The 13925-nt window shown below is 45.1% G+C and overlaps 1 protein-coding gene across 6 annotated transcripts in view; it reads right to left on the bottom strand.

Moving 5' to 3' along the window:
* Nucleotides 1–8328: 8328 nt before the first annotated feature.
* Nucleotides 8329–13925, bottom strand: part of PALM2AKAP2 (PALM2 and AKAP2 fusion) — a 267192-nt gene continuing 261595 nt past the window's right edge. For all 6 annotated transcript variants that reach the window (XM_071424436.1, XM_071424433.1, XM_071424435.1 and 3 more), the window contains one exon: nt 8329–11898. In XM_071424436.1, coding sequence (XP_071280537.1) covers nt 11806–11898 — 93 coding nt within the window. In that variant the 3' untranslated portion in view covers nt 8329–11805. The remainder of the gene's footprint in view (nt 11899–13925) is intronic.

Raw genomic sequence — 13925 nt, 5'->3', positions numbered from 1 at the left:
AAATCTGCTCTCCTCTGCTTCCCCTGGGAGGAAAAGGGAGCACAGGCCATAGGCAATGGGAGCACATGGGTGCCTTTTCCCCCATGCCTTCAGGCCTCACCCACTGCTCCACAAGAGCAAAGGCCAGGGTGGTGTGCAGGCTACAGACACACTGGAGGAGGGATTTGCTCCATGGAGAGACCTCATGGGGCACACTGACATGGAGCATGGAGAGGAGGGGTGACCCCCCCACAAGGGTAGGGAGGTCTGCCAGCCCTCCTTTGGAAAAGGCTGGCACTCTCCATTGCTTCAGCACCGCTTTCAGAACAACACAGGAGAGCAGCAGGGAGTTGCGAATGGCAGCACTGTCCAGGGCTCCTTCAGGACGGTCACTGGCTGACCAAGCAGCACCAGACACCTACATTCCCTTGCTGTCACCACCAGTCATCATGGTTTTCTCTATTTTTCTCCATTCAGAATTTTCTGCTTACTTTTTGGAGTCTCCTCTGGGCCTATCCCCTGCTGAAAATAAAACACAGCATCCTTTGATAGGTGCTTTTTGCTGAGTCAGCTTTTCCCCCCTTAGCTTGAGAAATTTGGGCAATTAATAGTCCTGACAGCTAATTGTATGCCTCAACATTAGTACTCTCTATGGAAGCAGGAAAAAATGCTTCTTGCAGTACCTGGTGTTGGCCTGATCAGTTGGACCACAGAACAAATTCTGCAGTCAGTCTTAGATAAGGCCCAGATAATCCTCACACTAAATTAATTTTTTTGTGTGTGTGCACATCCTCCTTTTCATTTATATTCATTACCCTTTTTTAATTGTTGCCAAGGTATATATGTGTTTGGAACAGAAGCACTGCAAATTTTAAGAGTGTGCAGGCAGCAATGGCCTTGAAAATTGGGATGAAATAAACTGTCCTAGCACTACAACTTAAGCAATCCAACCTTGCATAATAGTGGATAGTCTGAAAAAATTATATAGCTATAGCAAAAACATTATTATTTAAAAAAATCACTGCTGAATGAACAACAGTCATTAATGTATAAAAACTTGGTTCAAACCCACAGACTTCTTTCCCCTTCCTAGGTGCTCTCCAAAGCTATTTTGAAATAATTTTGCAGGACTAGTTCATATTTTGTTTTCTGTTTAGGTCTAGAAAACTTTTTGGCAATAGTAAATCACCTATCCTTAGAAGTAAGGGGAAGAAAGAAGAAGAGGAGAGCAAAGGAAAGAGGAGTGCTGATTTTTCTGGTCTGATAGGACCTTTGCTAAATAACTCAGCCCTAGCCAGGTACAATTAGAGGGAATCTATATCTCTCCATAAGCCTGAGACTCTACAAGAAGTAAGAGTAGCTGGAAAAGAACATCAGGACAGTGGAGAAAAAAGGGATGAATCCACTCCATTTTCCTGGCTGAGAGGTGGAGACCATCAAAAGCATCATAAATGCATAAAGATACAGGCTCTGCATTTCTGCTTTGTGCAAGGCATCGTGGTTTCTCTGGAAAGGAGGGAAGGTATATAGTTCTTTAAATCTTCTGGAGACACCCTTGCCTGGTAATCCATTTGTTTTCATCTGACAGATCTCAAGCTAGCTCCTTGCCTGGCTAAATTTCCGTTTTTCAGGCAGGTAAAGTTAGCGCCAAAGGCATCACTTGCTGTAAGCCCTCAGTGATACCCCAGACATTTAGAGCAGGCAGATGGTAACTCACTTCTCACAACCTCTCTCTGTTTACTCTGCTGGGCTGGGTCCTCAGTACAGAAACTGGCTATGGTTTTAGCAATTTAGATTTTTAAATTTTTTGTGGTGTTTTATGCAGAACATCCTGTCAAACACATTCAGTCATTTGTTAAAAAGAAAAAGCAAAAATCAAGAAATGGCATACACAATCCAGTGACCCTTCTAAGCCGTAGCACCCTTTTTTCCATACAGCAGACAGCAGCTTTTCACATTCTTCACGTGGGGTGTGTTTACTCAACCTCAGCAGCTCAGAAATGAAAAACACAGGAAACTTGATAACAAGCTCTCCTTGATTACAGAGCGCCATCTGATCCTCTGTGGCCCACTCACACAGGCCCTTCAGCACAGGTGGGGGTGAATGCAGAGCCCACACACAGGTGGTTCTGGGCTACAAGGTTGCATGGCAGTGCCTATCCCTGTCTTCACTGCAAACAGACTCCAATGCCAGCTGAGGATTTCTGAACCTGTGCAACCAGGCACAGAAAATAATAGGGATAACCCTGTTTATAACATGTGCCATAGCCACACCTGGCTAATTATCCAGCTTGTTTTGAGCTGGCAGGGTGGAGAGGCTCCTGAGACAGAAGGGAAAGGCACCAGCTTTGTCCATGAGGGTGGCTGGGAGGCTATGGGGGAGATGTCCCTTCTCATTTTGCTTCAGGGCACCAGTGAAAAAAGGCACCAGTGGTGTAATCTTAGGACAAGAGAGCAGAATTGTGCATGGGTGGGCAAACTGCAGTCCTAGTGCTGGAGAAGCCTTAACTGGAAAACAGCAAGGGCTTTTGAGGCTCTGTAACCCATCCAGAGGCGTCACCTCCACTTGAGACACGGGAAGATGTGTCTGGAGTTCCCCAGCCCCACAACTCTGCATCAAAGTGTTCCAGAAGATAGCTCCAGACTCTGGAGAAAGCTCATGTAGACAGTGCATACTACTTGGAGGTTAGCTAGCACCCTCCCAGCAGCTAATGAATGAACAGCCTTGGTAGATTTTGTGTATTCTTAGTACATGTATAAAAAGATATTGAAAAATACATCTAAGAGACTTAAATACTGCACATCTTCTCCTTTCTTTGCAGATCCTGTTATATCTGCAGGAAATTTTGGAGTTGAAGAGGGGTACTGGGTAAAGGGCACTAGGGAAGCAAGAAAGTCCAGGCAGCTTTCCAGCAATATTGCTGCTGCTAACTTTTTACAGGCTGGATTTCTTCAGTGTCTAACAAGCACAGCTGAATATAAATATACATATATACATAAATGTAAATTTTAAACTGTGTGGCAAGACAGATGCTGTTACTGGTATTTGCTATTTCCTCAATGCTTCATTTCAGCACTGTGGATATTCAAAGCTTCCCTGGGCTAAAACTTTTCTTTTATGCCCATTGTGTAGATGCTGAAATGGCCATACTAGTTGAGAGCAGGACTGCTTTTCCCCACTACAACCTCTGCCCATTCTGGGCAATGGTTTCAAAGCTCCTGATTAACTGCATGTGGGCAATGGGGAGACATCTCCCAGCCACTTTACCTATTGCAGCATGGCTTTGTACCTTGGTGGCCAGCCTAGAATGAGTGATCCTCTTGAAGGGAGGACTGCCAGCTATACTCACCTCCTGAAAGACTGCTATCACCAGTCGTTGCAGGACCTGAGACACTCCTGTTTGCTGAAGAGCAACAGGACACGGCTGAGGGTCACGTCACAAGCCCTCCAGAGGACCGTGCTGCTCTTGCTCTGCTGTAGATGAAGTTGTTTTGCTGCCGCAGGGCCAGGACCTTGTGTGGGGGATGTGGGATCACACCTCCCACTGCCACATGTGATGCACTTCCACACCACCACTTTCCAAGAGTAAATAGCTGTCACCTTCAGGGATTTTATGTTGGACTTCACCTCCAAGATGCCAGTGGGAACTATTAGCAGCTAGCAAGTCATGTCTGGCAATGAACTTTAGGGCACCCTCAGCAAGGACTCATAAGCAGGGTAACCTAGGGCCTGGAGAATAAACTGAGCTCCTGACATTTTAAAACCACACTGATTTAATATTTCTATACAGGAAGGGAACAAGAGATTAAACAAGATTGGAAAAATAGAGCCCACTGAGGTACTGAAATGCTGGTTTGATCCTTTAGTAATCCTTAGTTTGATCCTTTATAATAAATTCCTTGGAAACACCCAGCTAAGCTTAGACTATATTGACATATCTTTTAATTTATAAACTCTGAGTCCTCACGTCAATAAATTATGAGGCTCATGAACAATTATATCATTCAGCTATTTCCTGATTCCCTTCTGCTGAAGACTGACCCAGCAAACAGAGGCAAAGGAGGACAGCTGAGCTGGATCTTGTCCACCACAGTCCAGACCTGGCAGCAGGTGAGACTTAGGCTGTAACTGACAAGAGCTTTTTTGTGGTTTCCAGAGAGCTTGGGTAAATATGCTTTTTGCTGTATACTTTCCACCCCTGCTGAAACATTGCCTGATCATGCTTTTTACTGACTTCTGAAATGGCTTCTTCCATGAAAAATTCCCATCAGCATAATTTCCCCCTATTTATCTTTCTGTTTTCCACTGTTTATACCACTCTGACCTGCATTACTAATCCTCACTTTCTTTATACAGCAAGTCCCACAAGTTGAAATTACTTTTTTCTTTGAAAACTACCCTCTGCACCACATACAAGCTCAGCCTGCCTTCTGTTCAGCAGTTGTTTTCCTCAAACACAGCATTAAAGAAAAGCAGAAATCATGCCCTTTTGGCATGAGCAGTACAACAAAGAGAAGAATTTTGTTTCACGTGGCTCTCCCCCAATACCCCTTCCAGTCAGTCCCACTAACATATCCTCATCATTTTATAGTATGCTGGCACAGGCTCAGTCCATGAGCTTCCAGCTGAGTTTAGTGCTGTGTGGCCCTCAAAGAGCAAGGCCCTTACAGTATATGGCTATCTAAGTGCTTTGGTACATTTGGATTTAGTCCATTTAAGGTTTATCTCATGGTTCTCAGTTTATCCATCTTCCATGGGATGGATAATAGGATGATTTGGCAAAGTGTAAATCCAGTGAAATACCTGAGGAGAGGAGACCAGCCTGGGAACGAGTCTGTCTGGAAGCTGATGGGGCCTTGCAGGGGTGGTCAGTCAGGAGGCTCAGTGTAGGCAAGGTGAGATACCTCTGTGCCCATAGAAACCACCTAGTCCTGGTGCCCAAAACCAGCCATATTTTGGGGGTCAATAGCATCATGTGGAAATCAGAAGGGAGCAGCAGAAGGCAAGGAGATGGCAGGGAGAGGAAAAGGTAATATTGTGAAAGTCTGGGTCCACCTTGGGCTGGTGCTGTACCCCAAAACCATGGTCTTAGAAGCAAACAAGCCTTCTCAGAGAGTGAGCAAGTGCCCTACTTTAGCATCTTCCTTCTTTCACTCCAATTAAATAGGGCTGAATACTTTCTGCCACCTCCACACAATGTGGGGGTTAGAAAGCTGTCCAGCAAGTCAACTCCCATTGCATATCTGGAAACTCCACCTTTCTCCATGGAGATAATGCTTCACAGAGACCTCTTTCCCCTATTCTAATGACTGCAATAATTTTGAACACTGCAACGTTGTTGCCAGCAACACTTTGGAAACCTTATATGAGTCCTGTGAAAAGCTATTTCATCAAGGTCGTGTCATTATCCATGTGATTATCCATGTGTTTTTGCTAATATTTTCCTGGTTTAGTGTGTTTCAGTTGCAGCTTGAGGACTTGATGCTCACTTTAATATAAGAAAGTTCAGATTTCTCAGATACTACAAGAGGAAGAAATACTTGTAGGGGTCATTTGAACATAAGCATCCTGGCTCACTCTGGGTCACCAGAGTAACACCCAATGGGGACAGCACTGCCCTGGTGTGTCTGCTGTGGCTCAGTATGATATCCTCCCCATTTTGTGGAGCAGTTTCCAGCCTCCTGCTCCTTCCCCCTGCTCTGCATCCACCTTCTCAGCCAGTAACAGTTCCCACAACAAGGGTTCAGTGCAGTAAGGCCCCTTGTCAAGTGCTCTGTGTGTCCAGCCATGGTCCTGCACCAAGCTGCCTGCCAAGGCAACACAGAGCCTGCAGTTGTTCCCAGCAGTGGCTTCCTGGCAGGGCTGGTGTGCCCCAGGAGCTCCTGTAGGAAGGGCCATGACCAGGGCACTGGGTATGCATGCTAAGCACAGCAGCTTTTTCTGGGAATCCCAAGCGTCTCCCCATGGGAGGCTTGTGAGATGTGCCATGGCTCTCTTCCTGATCCTCTACTGGCCGCGGGAGGGCTTCCTGCATTAGTGGCAGGGTGCTACAGCAGTGAGCTCGGCACTGAACGGGCCCTGGGGCTGGGGCATCGCTCAACACGTCCCTCCCACGTACTGGCTGCCCCGAGGACCTGTCTTCCAGGGCCCGTCCTTGGAAATGAAGCTCTCACCATGTCATTGCAATCCCACCTGCAGATGTCACTGGTGCCACACAAATCCCCACCACGCAATGCTCCCCGTGCTGTTTGCAGGAAGAGAACGGGACAAGGTAGCTTTGCACATTTTTCTTCCTTCATCGGTTTTCTTGCCGCTGCTCCCACACTCTAGATTGTACCAAGGCCTGAATAATTTCCAGCTCCTGGGGGCATACCATTCTCAATTCACTGCAAAGCTGACACATGCCTGGAGTGGAGCAGGAGCTCTCACACTGCCTGCCATGTTTAGTGCTTACTGCAAAAGCTCTCTTCCTAAAGACCCCATTGGTAAAGCAGTGGGTTACGATGCCAATTAATCGGTGCTCAGCCAGAGCTATCACCAGACCATGAACTCTAGATGGCATTCTTGTTATTTTTCTGCTGCTGCTTGTTTGTTGTTTAGCATTTTGTTTGTTTGTTTTCCCCCTCTGTTATTGCTGAAGTGACAGGATAGCCCTTGGATCTCAGTCTTGTGCCATGTGAAACACTAGGAGGCTTTCAGCCTTTAGCCTGGGAAGGAGTGGAGGGCTGGATGCAGACTGCTAGTAGTTTCCTGCACTGCTCCCCCCAGTCAATTCAGCAGCTAGAACGTAAGTGGAAGTCTTTAGTGCTTAAGTTCGTCCTTGTATTTGTAGTTCTGTCCCTCCACCCTGTTACAGCTTGTGCTGCTCTGACTTGCTTTCCTTACACTACAGATCCCTGTTTGTATGATTTTTTTAATGTCCTGTGCCCATTCACAACTGAAAACACTGTATTGAATGCTCTCCCTCCTTTTAAAGCAGTTTCATCAAACCTGGCTCTGTAGAGGAGATTCTTTTCCTCTCCTTTTGCTTTCCTATTGTTCTGGGGCCCCTTAAAGCCACCTGAAACTAAATGCAGTATCTTCAAATTCCATGGGGCAATGCCAGAAATTATTGATAAAATGCTCTTCTATAGTCCTTACTTACATTGTAAAAAACACCCTAAAGCTTGGCACATGCCATTTCAGCTAAGCAATGGGGTGACAGGGACTTTAAATGTCCTGAGTGCGTTAGGAAACAGATAACAACAGCCGATAACTGCAAAATTCCTGACCTGCTGCCACCCACTGGTGTCAGTGAATTACTTTTGCAATGTCTGAATGCTCCCTTGCAAAAGTCCAGTTTTCACTTTTAATTCACTGAAAATCCAAAGAAGATGCCAAGGAGTTCCTTTTCCCCACTGTGTGCCCCTAGTACACCATCCTTCTTGGCACAGAGAAGGGCAAGGCAGAGGAAGACAGAAAGCCTCTCCTATGTTGAGAAGACAGCAACACCTTTTTTTTTTCAAAGACAGAGGGACTGGAACTGGTGGGTAAATTTTCAAGCTTGTTCTCTAGCCTATTTCTTGACTTCCATTTACTACACTGGCATGTAAATCAACAACTGATTTTCTCCATAGGCATTTCTGATACAATCTGCACAGGGAGAAGAGAGCTGGTGTTATGGAGAGCACGAACTGCAGGCAGCACTTGTTCCCTAGGCAACTCCCACCAAAATCACCAGTGTCCTCTGCTGCTTCCCACAGAGGGCTGTAATTAAATACTTGACTGTTCCCGGCACAGGGAGGGGCAGAGGCTGGCATGAACCTGGCTAGATCCCAACAAGTCCCTGTGGCCCTTCTGAGGTGCACCCAGTGCTCCGGCACCTCCCAGCTCTTGTCGGGAAAAGCTGGCAGCAGCTTCCTCACAGGGTCAAGGGAGGGGATCTCCCCTCGTCTGGCTGACCCTAAAGGGGGTGTGAGGGCCAATGGGCAAGCAGCTGGTTGCTGCAGCCAGGCGTGTGACAAATGGACAGCTGGCTGAAGGGTGTGCTCTGCCACACAGGACAGTGGGGCTCCTGCAGGGGTGAAGGAAGCAAGGAAAGAAAGGTCATGAGATTGATCATATTTGGCCTCTGCAAACCTCCACAAGCATGATAGTGGAAATGTGCAGGGATGCTCTTGTTCCTGCAATTGACACCACTAAGTGGGGAGAGATCTCTTCCACCTCTAGACAAAGAGAGAGACAAAAGTCAAGAACCACAGGAAGAGACCGACTGATTGCCACGGGAGGCGGGACACAGGCCATTCTCTTCCAGCTACATGCAGCTTTCAGGGGCACACCTTCCTGCAATAACATGAAGAAACAGGCAGTTTTATAGAAACACAACACAGGTTTCTATTTTAATGAGAAAATAATTATATACTTGCATTGTAGGCCTCACAGTCACTATAAAACAGAAGCAGGATAACATTTAAGTGGTTAACATACAGAAAGCCAGGTATTGTTGAAACTGGTTGATAAGTCATGACAAAGATGCTGCCTTTTGGCTGCCTTTTGGTTGCCAAACAAGTCAAGACTAGTCTATTCTCCCTCAGAAATGTCAGTACAGAGCAAGATGAAGCCCAAATCGGCAGCTTTAAAAACAAATTGTTCAGAAAACCTGCACTGTAACCTCAAACCAATTATATTCACAAATGCTAATGCTTAACTATTTTTCAATACACAGTTTCATTAAAACCAGTCTTTGCCACGGGAAAGGATCTGAGCATTTCTTTTGTGGAGACAAGGTTAACTCTGCAATAGTGCTCTTTTGTTGCATTTGATATAGTCATATATAGATAGATATGTATTACTGCTGTATACTTATAAACACCTAAGCTTGGTAGCATGCAAATGAAATAACAGAGGCAAGGAAACTGCATCTCACTCTTGTTACCACAGCACTAAATGTGCTGCTGACTATAAGTGTCCATAATTTCTGGAAGAGAAAAACTGCTGGGTGAAAAGTCTGTCTGTCCTGGACTGAAATACTTTTGTTGCAGGGGCTGAAAGGAAATGCTTCTATAACAGAGAACAAAGCATGAAAAGATGTCTTATGATGGGTAATTATTGTCACTGGCCTCCAGTGAGAAAGCTGGAAGGAAAAACAGGCTTACAGACTAAAGAAAATAAAGATGCAAGTTCCTGGGAAGGTAGTCCAGGGTTGACCCAGCTTTCAGGAGCAAATACTGGGGGAAATCTGATGAGTGCCATTTACTGCAAGACCACCACACCACAAAGGCCATCTCCTATTCTCAGGAAACTCCTTTTTCTCTCTTAAGCTCTCCCCAAAGGCCAAGAATCTTCTTGACACAGGTTTGTGGGGCTCACATCTGCAGCTACGTGACATATGGTCTCACTAGTGCTGCACTGGTGCTGGTGGCTTTTCCTACAGCTGCATGGCAACAACCCACCCTGAGACAGGAATTGCCCTTGATTCACCCTTGATTACCACGCCTGAAAAACAGGTCCACTTCATTAGATACATGACTCATTCACAGGCATGGAACCTCCCCATGGTGCCTCTCCTTGAGATAAGCTTGCTGCCCTCATCACAGTGAACTCTTGGTTCAGCAGGTCTTCTTCAGTTCAGTAGGACTTACAGGGGACAGGGAAAGAACTGAGTCAATGGGTAGATATAAATGTATTTTACTACAGTTCCCTAAAAATAAGCCTGAAAATTATAAGTGTCCATGGACAAAAATCACATGCTGGAGGAACTGAAGTGTGGTGGTGGTGAATAATTTGGTTGCAAGCTCTGTGTTTGTTTAAAAAAAGCACCAGAAGTATGCTCACAGTATCAGTACTCATTTTAAATAAGTTCACTGTTTCAGGATAAAACAGCACAGCAGGTCATGAAACCAAGGAATGGCTTAGGGAGGACACAGTATTCTGGCTGATGACTTTTTAAAAGATACCGAAATAATAACTGATTATAAAAAAGAAAGAATATTTTTTAGAGAAAAAAGGCTTTGATGCTTTTTTTCCTATCACCTCCCAAATTTTTGTTTTCTAGTCCAGAAATTATGGTTCCCAGTTGTAAAATATTCCTATTGTATTGCTTGGTGATAAGAAAGAGTAAACCCGCAGCCTCTATACTACATACAAATACAAAGCACAAGAATAAATACCACATTTCTTTTCCTAATTGTCAGCTTACAAAACTGGTCAATACTTTGCAATTGTGACTCATGCAAATACCATGTTGGGTCAAATTTTAATATCACAAATACTGCATTAACTCAGTGCCTTATTTTTATATCCCCTTTCGGAAAAAAAAAAAAATAGCACTCACCCCTATAGCTGGTAAACAGCTGTGGAGAAAATAATCAGTGCACGCACTGCCATACACTTTGTGGTATGCCAGCCTCATGCACTCCCCCACACACTCCCCCACACTTCCACACACTCCCACACACACACACACACACACACACACACTAATCCTTCACTGCTGATCCCAAGCCTAAGCAATAACTAAAGGCTCTATGGTTTGCTTGTAGCGCTGAAAACACTGGCTGAACAGCTAAAATAATATTTTCTTCCCTTGTTTGCTCTTCCTTGCTCATTCCTTCCAACTCATTATGCCCTTTAGCTTTTTTGTTGCCTGGAAACGTGAAGACTTTCACAAAGCACTCTACTTCAAAGGCTTTTTAAGTTGTATAAATATAGTTGAAGACATAACTCTCTTCCTTCTTTATTTGATACCTCTTTCTAGGCCAGAGTCTGGCTTAGTTCATTTATTGCCTCATTTAAAAATTAAATGTCCTTTATTTGTATCCCTTTCCCACTACCTTTCTACTTCAAATTATCCATCTTCAAAGATTTTACACATATGCCATTCTTTCCCACCCCACCATCAAAAAATAGTTGTCATTGCTAAATACAGATTTTCTACTTAGAAACTTTGTTGCGTAAATATGCTCTGAGAACCTGGAGCTCAGGTGATATTGCAAGCATATAGGATCCTAAAGCTAAGGTAATCCATTTGGCTTAGCTCTCATCCCCATCTATTCCACTCCTAAATTGTGATGGCTTGTGTTTGCAACACAAGGATTGTTTGACTGAGTTTGCTGGATTGTACATTTGCAGTAACTGCCTCCCTGTTTGTTGGGTTTTTCTTGTTTTAAACAGATAAATTGCTAGAAAGGGGAGCAGAACCCACCCCCCCCCACCCCAAAAAAAAAAAAAAAACCACCAACCAACCCAATCCCAAACCCAACCCTTCAGTCTCCTCAAAGAAACAGAACAGAGGGCAGTATCTTTGTGTTTTGTGGCTGGATAAGAGTATGCCGAATTAATGCCGACAGTCTTGTGCAGCGGCTGTGGGAGGCGAAGGAACTGCAGGAGGTTCTGACAGGAGCTACCGTGGTCCTGGGGACAAGCAGGGCTGGCAATTCAGTCAGCGAGAAATACAGGTGTGAGCCCTGGCTGCAGACTCCTCCACGAATCACTTCCCGACACATGCCTGCAGCCTGTCTGGTCCATGGGCGCAATCACCCTCTTGTGCCCACCCCAAGGCCTCCCACCCCCTGCACCCTTCTCCATTGCATTATTTCAGAGGGGAGATGGAGAGAAGAAAAAGGGGCTGTTTCCTAGGTGTGTTTTTCCTGTAGTTTTAGGATTGCCAGGAGCTGGATCATTTCTGTGTCTATGTGCATCGAGTTTCTTGTGTATTTAATAAATATTGGACTAAAATGCTGCTGCTTTCACGGTGGGTTTTTGTGTTTGCTTTTTTTTTTTCTTTCTTCCTTTCTCATTTTTTTGGTTCCGGCACGCCTGGTTGCTGTCTTCACACTGCAGAGTGGTTATTCATCCTCCTCTCGGTTGGCATAAATGCCAGCTTCCCAGCGCAACGCCAGAGCACTCTTCCTGCGGTTCACCCTGGTTGCCTCCAGGACCTGGTCAGGAGAGAAAAGGAAAGCACAGGATGTCACTCAGCTGGCCCTCCCACGGGGCTCCAGTGCCACACCCTGTGCAGGAAGGAAGACATGCAATGGAAGCACTCGCTGGTGTGAGAGAGGGAAGATGGCACACAGGAGCAAAGCCACACCACAGGAGGACAGAAGTGGTAGGAGTTGTCTGGCAGCATCTGGCTCTCTGCAAGGGAGCCCCAGCTGACCTCTACCAGCCCAGCTGCACTTGCCCTGTCCAGGTCTTGGTCCTCTCCCCAAGGCCAAGTTTAGTTTAGTTTCAAACTAAAACTGCAGGAGCCAGAAAGCACTCTGCAGCTTTGTCCAGAGTCTGCTCTGGAGCTGCACATGAGGCCCAGGAAGCAGCCAGCCACCTCTTTCAGCACATCACCCTCTCGGGCAGACTTGGCAGCAGTGCCTGCCCCCAGCCCCTTCTCGTGGTCGTGGGGCTGCAGCTATGGCACACTGTGATCAAAGTGAAAAATCCTTGAGGGAAAAATCACTCCACGCACATGTGAAAGGATATTTACATGAGGAAGGCCTACAAAGCCTGGTACAAGATGGGCCTGATACATTTATATGTATTTCATATACACACATCATACACACGGGTACATGCACACACTGTATCTATTTGTACATATGCACACACACGAACAATTAAATAAAAACGTAAGAAACAGTTTTGACACGTGTTTTGAGAAAGTCAAAAAGAGACAACATCAAAAGGCATTATTGTGATGTATCTGAGGTACTCCTCAGCAAATAATGCATGGCTGTGGGTGTTTTTCACAGAGCAGAATGAGATATAAAGGGGCCTGGAGCCTTCTTACAGAAGCACACAACAGTGTTATTTTCTAACCAACACTGAATAACAGCTCCATGATGAAACTACAGAGCTGGCAATGTCAATTGTCCTCAGTGTGTTTTAACCATCTCTCCCAAAGAAGCAAGCTTTTGAAGCTTTTTACGTCAGTAAAAAAAAATCCCACAACAAATACATGACTTTTCATTGAAGCAATGCTGGCCATCCCTCATCACTAATGCTTCCTGCAAGCTGCTCTGCACAATCCCTGACTGCAGAAGAGTAGATGACCTTTTGAGATAGGATGATGGTATTTTATTCTTCTGTGAAGAAAGTCACATGCATTGAGGACTTAAGCCTTGACTAGAACGAAAGTAAAATTATTCAAGACTAAAGAAATTCTTCTTCCAGCTTATGACAAGCTGTGGTTGGAAGAATACATACTGTACCAGCAGTATCAGAAAATCAGCTCTGACTGCCAGCTGAAATTACAGGCCACTGTAACTTTGCTTATGGGAATGAGAATGCACTACTGCATTTATGCCAATTGTAACCTCTAGATCCTTCATTCAGGAGCTGAAGATAGGACAGAGTTTGCCAGCATTAGTATTTCTTTGCCCTCTTAGTTTCTTTTGACTATAACTGAACAAGTCAAAGACCTAAAGATAAAATCTGGCCAACAGAGATGAATTTTAACAAAAACTCCATCTCATTCTCAGCACTGACCAAGGCTACAAAGTTAGTCCAGTTCCACTAGTGGGATTTTGTTCTGAAATTCTGCCCAAAATCATGCTTCCTCTTTTTGCAGAACCACCACCAGAAGGAGGGACCAGGGCTGAGTGGTTTCTGTTTTTCCTAGCAGAGGAGCAAATGTGCTCACAAGAAAAGGAAAAGGAAAAGAATGAGAGGAGAGGAGAGGAGAGGAGAGGAGAGGAGAGGAGAGGAGAGGAGAGGAGAGGAGAGGAGAGGAGAGGAGAAAAAGAAAATAATCAGTAGGAAAAAATTGGTCTGAGACATCAGTCTGTAAGAGGTGTACTGGAGTTACTCCCACTGCAGAATGCCTAAACCAAGAAAAGACACCTCAAACTGAACAATGGAGAAGCAAAACTGGGAGTGGGTATCAGTGCATCATTCAGCATAAATTTCAAACTAAAACTGCCACTATGTTTTTAAATAAAGTCTGTGGAATTTGGTCTGCAAAGTATGCCAG

Source organism: Agelaius tricolor, unplaced genomic scaffold (assembly GCF_023055355.1).
Source record: "Agelaius tricolor isolate 1412-34295 unplaced genomic scaffold, bAgeTri1.0.p SCAF_4, whole genome shotgun sequence".
Classification (NCBI taxonomy): Eukaryota; Metazoa; Chordata; class Aves; order Passeriformes; family Icteridae; genus Agelaius; species Agelaius tricolor.
This window is presented reverse-complemented; position numbering and strand designations above follow the sequence as displayed.